The 7,075-nt window shown below is 39.6% G+C and overlaps 1 protein-coding gene across 1 annotated transcript; it reads right to left on the bottom strand.

The window, feature by feature from the left end:
• Positions 1–368: 368 nt before the first annotated feature.
• On the bottom strand, positions 369–4,692 carry pex11a (peroxisomal biogenesis factor 11 alpha). Its single transcript, XM_034878270.1, has 3 exons — positions 4,339–4,692; positions 4,052–4,167; positions 369–1,572 (listed from the first exon to the last, which is right to left on the bottom strand). Exons 1-3 carry the CDS (start codon positions 4,392–4,394, stop codon positions 1,004–1,006), a joined length of 741 nt encoding a protein of 246 aa, XP_034734161.1. The 5' UTR covers positions 4,395–4,692; the 3' UTR covers positions 369–1,003.
• Positions 4,693–7,075: the final 2,383 nt, after the last annotated feature.

The following is a 7,075-nucleotide window of genomic DNA, read 5'->3' as shown; positions in this document are numbered from 1 at the left end:
TTTTGTATTCATTGTTTCTTTACACTTTTTTTTTTTTATAAATGAACATAAAGTATAATCTGCTGAGTCAAAGTCCAGTCTTGAATAGCAGAATGAATAACAGATGAGATAATAGGCCTTTTCCACAGAAGATATTTTGAAATGTCACAGTAGGGAAAGCACAGGTGTAAATAATGAAATGAATGATGGCTCAATTCCATTTAGGTGCTGGGTCATGGTATTGTCCTAGTGGCTCACTCTCACTCTCCCTGGGACTCTTGTTGTTAGTTATAAGTAACACTTGTGCTTTTTCTACTTTGAAAGTCAAAATGTCTTGTGTGAAAGAGGCCTGCAGCTGAGCGATTTCATCCCTGAGAGATTTCATCTCCCAGCTGCTTTTTTACCTCTGGAGGCACTTCTGGTTGAGAAGCAGTTCAACTGATCAATTGAATCATAGAGATCAAACATTTAGCAGCATCAAATCACAAAACAGAGAGCCGAGACAGGCAGTGAACTTAAAGTGGCAACCCTACTCAGGTTAAGATCTTACTGTTTTCTCAGATAGGTACAAAAGCTTGTATCAATAAGAAGCACTTCGTAGTTATAAAACTGCTGTTATGTGGTGTTGGAGAAGACAGGAATGCACCAGTCCAGTTATTTAATTATGAATTATAAACAGGCTACTATGTAAACTTAATTTGCTTAGTTTTAAACCAGTGTTTCAAGTTAATTCTCTCTAATTAATTGTTAGTTTGATTTTCAAAAATATAATGTAATTTGTTTGATCAATTAATCAAAAATGTGTTAAAAAACTATCAAATTCGGTCCCTTCAATTATTGCTGGCCTGAGTTTGGTGTCAAACAAATGCCATTCAAACACCTGCTACAAAATGTGCCTGTGATAGACATTGACCTCGGTCCACCATTACAGCTCCAGGTAGATGACACTAAATCCTTTTAAAAACCCTTCATGATAATTTCTTATCTGCAATTAGTCAGTGAGGTTTTATCTCCACCCTTGTTATCACGGCTTGAGTCCTAACTTGGGCTGTGCAAGGGTTACAATCCCAATCAATGAGGATACCAAACCACAAAATCCCACCACTCCTGCATTTGACTTGTATATACCCATCCTGTCTAGGGGAATGAAGAGATCACATATATTTTTCAACGTGTCCAAGGCAACAGCAGGGTGCAACTTTAGGCTCTCTAAGAGCAGAAAGAGAAACGCATCTAGGGGAGGAACGACGACTTCAGCTATTTCAGGACTCTCATTGAGCTGCAGCTCCATTTTCTGTCTGAAGTGTTTATCTCTTGCTCTCTGTGTCATTAACTGGAGGACAACATAAACATCTCTGGTCAGACTCATAACTAGCGAGAGAAAGTAGCAGCGAGAGGAATTCAGGCTCCAGCGTTCCTTGTCGATATTGCGGATAAGACCGACATTTCTGGCCCAAAGTACATTGTCACAGATAAAGTAGAGAGCGCGGTTCATGTTGGCAGCAGTAAGGCAGAGGCACAGCACTCGGTCAGAGAGTTGCATGGTTCGCTTAGCAGCCTCAATGGAATTTACTGTGTTTCCCAGCCTGAACACTGACAAAGAGGAAGAAAAAAAGGATATTAGAGCAGTTACCAATTTAATGTGAAATGCCAGGTCAACATTTCATAGTAGCAGTCCACTTTGGCGAGAGGTCAAGGTACATCTAAACCAAACTGCCTTTCATCTCATTACATTTGTCACACTGAAGGAAAGAGATCATGGTTAGTTATTTAGCGTGTCTACATACTGTCACGGCACCTTTTCTAGCACGGGCTCTTCGATGCATTTGTTGCTTTCTGAGCCCTCCAGAAAGCTTGGTATTGGCATCATTTACAAGCCACTATCACAAGCTGGTAAATGGTCACACCTGCATGTCTCCATTACTGAAGCCAGACAGACCAGGTAGAGAGACAAAAGAAGCCAGTGGCAGCAGCTTGGATGCACAGAATAGATACTTAAGTGGTGCACAAACAGAGCCTGGCCTGGTTCTCTTTGGCCCCAAGAGGAGCAAAATCTTCCTTGCCTGACACTGCTCTAAGGCATTACCATATCCTTCATTTCCATGTGGAGCTTGTGTCAAGTCTCTCTCCGAAAGATTTTAAAACATTTTAAAACCACAGAGTGTTGTCAAACAGATTTGTGATTTATGGACAAATTCACACATAATCCTGAGAATTCAATAAACAGTAAAAAGGGAAACAATTAACCGCGTATGAAAATAATCATAAAGACACTACCAGGACCTCAGTATAAAGAACAAGTTGTATCAAAATGGTGTATACCTCCCCAACACAAATATCTGCCTGTCCTGTATAAACTAAAATGTAACCACAGGGCGTCAAAGTTAAAAAGGTTTCAGTCAGGGTTGTAATGTAAACTACTATCTATGAGCTGTCAAGGCCAGTTTCAGGGTAATCATTGTTATTGCCACAGTTGGTGCAGGTCCACTTGTCGGCATAGAGTGTACTCACCGACATAATGTCCATCTCAAATCAGAGCGGGTAAAAAGCTGAAGATACAAATCGCAATAGTCTGGTCTAAACAAATGGGCTGAGGGGATATAAATACCAACGAGAATGCAAAAATGCCAAATAGTACTCTTGTAAACATGTTCAGTGCATTTTGTACTACACTTTTATAGAGCTCAAACAAATACACTTTGACGGTATGTAGGTTGAGCAAACTTTAGTTAACCAAGTGCCCACTGCCACTTGGCTTGTTTGAAAGCCATGATGTCTCTCTCTCATGGCCGGGCCAAATTCTCTGGGTGGACAAAGCAGAGAAAAGGGAGGTAACCTTGCCCTTTATGACTTCATAAGGAGCAAGATTTCAGCTTGGCCCATCTGAGCTTTCATTTTCGCAAAGGCAGAGCAGGATACCCAGGGCTCGGTTTACACCTATCGTCCTTTCTAGCCACTGGGGGACCATAGGCAGGATTGGGGAACTCGTATTAATGTTAAAAAACTTAATAAAGTGGAATTTTCATGCCATGGGACTTTTAACTTGAATAACATATTTACCTTCATGGAAAAGGAGCAGATGTGCTATTTAACAGAGAATATAAATGTAATAACTGTTAAGGCTGTCATCTTCTATTAAACTGAACATGAGACAGGATGAGTAAAACCTAGGTTGCTTACCGTCTCTGCTAAACAATTTAATGTTTAGTTTAAAGTGAATCTGTGAAATGAATATTTAAACTGAAACTATTCTATCCCTCTATTCTTAAAGAAGCTATATTTCCTGGAACAAAGGTGTTGGTTCCAAAAGATTTTTCGTATAATAGATGAGATTATTGAATTATTGAAAATAGGGCTCGATGGGAGCTACAGAAAGTCAAACAACTGAAGCTGTTATTTGTTGTCACTCAGCTCCTGAATTGTGAGAAGTCAACATCTCACCATGACCTTGAGAATATCCTTATGTTTTTCATAAAGAAACTTTAAAAGGGTTTTGAAGGAAGGAAAAGTGGCTAAAAATTGCCATGTAGTGGAATAAAAACACTTGACTTCAGATTAGGGTGAGACCACAGGGCTATCTTATATTAATAAAATAATAAAAAAATAATTCTTTATGTTGCTGCTTTTGTGTATGATGCAAGCCTATGAAACTGATGGTGAATATGAAGGAAGATAACTAAACTGACTACGGAGCACAGTGACTCAGTGTTAACACAAGGCACTGATATGGTAAGCACTGTCTACATAAGTTGACTTAATTTTTGAATTGTAAGAATAATATTAATAACAGTTTATTTGGAATAGTATCTTTTAAAGACAAAGTCACAAAATGCTTCACATGACATAAAAAAGTACTTGTAATTGTATGTGAGGACATACCCCTAACCTTTGTAATGCATTATCAATGAAGGTCAATCTTAATGATTGTATTTTATATTCAGTTGCCCTACTCCTCATTTTGTAATGGACCTTCTAATACTTCGGGGGTTCCCCGGGGATCACCAAGACCAACTTAACTCCTGCAACGTTAGCTGCTGAGGGACCCCTCCCTCACTTTTGTTAGTATACTCACATTTTCGTCCAGCGCTCATGTTGGTCTCAAGACTTTTAAGCTTCGAGACAAGGTTAATTCTTTCGGAGTTGTTTCGAAGTAAATATATCGACAGTGCACATGTATATTGGGTTGCCCTGGGGGAAAAAGAAGACAGAGAGAGAGAAAGTTGACGTTCAATTAAGAGCTCTTTGCATGCGCTCTTTTAATCTCACACGCCTATCTAACGCTAGCAACTTAACTTTTCTATCAATGAAATACAACGTGGACAGTTTACGACCCGATCACAAACAGTCTCTACGACTCACCTGAATATACGGTCCCTTCCTTGACTTTGGCTTGTGAATTTTACAAACGCTTCCATGTTTAAATCGGTCAACAACAGCTTGTTCTAGTTAGTAAGAGAGAGAGAGAGAGAGTTGCACCCTCGTTCATAGATCGACCCGGAACGTAACCGTTGGTAGACTAGTCAGTTACTTGTATTCAGGTTAAACAACGCTAGTAATGTTGGTTCATTTAACGTTGCCGAATAAAACTCAAGCAGATAAAGTGAATTTGGAAACTTATTCCACATTCACCCTAAACTAATGTAAGGGTCGGTTTGGCATACAGCTGAGCCGTACTTGTTTCACTACGGACAGCTTTGCAAACGGACCAAAACCCGAACGCTTTTCGTTGGTTGACAGCATAGACAGTTAAAGAAGTAGAAGTGGTAGCATAGAGGCTGATAGACGTGCTGAACGTTTTTTTAATTTTTAATATTTTTTTTAATTTTATTGTACAATAGTCTTACAATTAATCAATGCACAATGTGTTTGTACATTTGTCAAAACGTGTTTACAGCTTTGAGGTATACTAAACAAAATATAAAAGAAAATAAAGAAAATAAGATACTGGGTGTCTTTAGTCCAGTAGGGAAAGTAAGTCCAATACTGCAGTTTTTACAGAGGCCAGTGCCGGCTGGAGGGGGGGAGAAGGTGCCTTGATACTTGAACACAGACAGGACCACTGAAGGGGCCTAGGTGAGATAACTTTTTGTTTCATTGACCAGAAAAACTACTTATTTAGACAAAACGGTGATGATGACTTTTTTTTTGAAAGTCAAAATGTAAATTACATAAAGGTGAACATTATAGGAAACGAACAACCTACATTATTTATCTATTTTGGGGACCCAGTGACAAGCCAATCAGAGAAACGTAGCAGATAAGTGGTGTAGCTGGTAGAGGTGATAAAAAATATCTACAGTCACCCAGTTTCCACCCTAGGATGAGTAGGTGAAGTAAAAAACAGAAACTCTGTGCAGCATTTTAAAAGAGGCCGGGAAGCTTGCTACTTCCACATTGACACTTGAGGGTGTTAAGGTAGCTTGCTACTCCCACTGAGACAGGTTAACCTGTGGGACAACCAGTGCACTTGAGGACGACCTGGTAGCTTGCTACTTCCTCAGAGATAGGTTAACGTGTCGGACAATCAGTGCGTCTGATTGTAGACACTTGAGGGTGTCAGGGGAGCTCGCTACTCCCACTGAGACAGGTTATCCTGTAAAATAGAGACATGTTTTCTTCCCCCCTAGAATAGACTACTTTGACTAACCTATTAAATGGGAAATAATTGCTGCGAGAAGCAGTCGGAGGAACTGACTAGGGATGGGAAATATGTTATTGAGGAGAAAAAAAAAAACGTTAAGTTTATACAAAATGGGAGAGAATACAAAAATGTCAAAGTAAAATTAATTGTACAAACCGTTCCCAATTAATGGCAGAAAATGTAAATAGAATGTGCTAATGAAGAAGAAAAAAAATGGGACAGCGCGAAATAGATACCTGGCTAGGGCAGACTGGTCATAAATGAATCGCTGCCTTCAAAAAGAGAATGAGGACATTGGTGTTTATTTCAAAAGATTAAAAGACACCTTTGATGCAAACAGCAACCTAACTGCTCCCTGGTTCCAGATCCAAACAGCCCTTATGAACAGTAACTAAAAACGTGTTTTTAAAAGGCTCTTTGCCAAAGATAGGTGGTTTTGTGGAAGAGCATATGATCGATTACCACACTGCTGGATTAACTAGTTGGGGTTGCAACCAAGTTTCTTGCACACAAACTACATCTCAAACCACATCTAATTTGTAAATATACTTTTGAATTCTTGAACATTAGCCATGAGGCTTCTGGCGTTCCACTGTAGTACGTGAATTACCAAATGTAATGTCCTAACATTCAGCAAGTGTATTTTCTCCATTTTCAGTTACTGTCAACAGTTCATGTATCTGATCTGCTTTAATAAACCTTATATCAAGGAATCTTTCTGCTGCCTCCACAATAGCCCTGATTGTATCACTTTTCTTTTTCAACTGGGATGCAACATTGCTAGTGTGACAAATGAAACCCACAAAGTTTACATTCTTCACTACCAATGTATCATCATCAACATTGTATTTGTGGTCACAGGCAACCTTAGGAAGAACTGGCGTCTGCACGTAGGCTTGATTAACTGGAACTATATTTCTTTGGACCATTCCACCAGGGTTTTTGTTATTTAAATCTTATCCCTCTGGGCTTCTCTGGCTTCTCTCTGCACCGCACATCCTCCTTACGCAGCAATATTCTCCCCTCCACAGTTACAGCAGTTAACTTTTGCATCCTATTCACACTTAACATACTCATACTGCCCCCCACATCTAGCGCACCTTTTCTTCCTTTGTACTGCTGTGCTGCATGCCCCATTCTTTGACATTTATAACACCTGATAGGTTTGGGAATGTACTCTCTCACTCTCTGTAATTTATGCAAACCATTTTCACCGACTTAGGGAAGGTTCTCTCAAATTGCATAACCACCGACATTTCCTATATTTCCTGGAGATACCCATCTCGTTTTGTTTTCAGCCGTGTGGCTTCAATCACTTTACCTCCCTGAATCTAATTTTTGCCATCTTCCACATAGTTATTGGGACACCTGAGATAACCCCTCTCACTTTTGCCTTCGCTCCTGGGATGTGTGCCTTCATTCTTTCCCCTTTAAGTGAGGACATTTTGAGAATCT

This window comes from Etheostoma cragini, chromosome 8, assembly GCF_013103735.1.
Source record: "Etheostoma cragini isolate CJK2018 chromosome 8, CSU_Ecrag_1.0, whole genome shotgun sequence".
In the NCBI taxonomy this organism is placed as follows: Eukaryota; Metazoa; Chordata; class Actinopteri; order Perciformes; family Percidae; genus Etheostoma; species Etheostoma cragini.
Note: the sequence above shows the minus strand (reverse complement) of the source record. Positions and strands in the feature narration are given on the sequence as shown.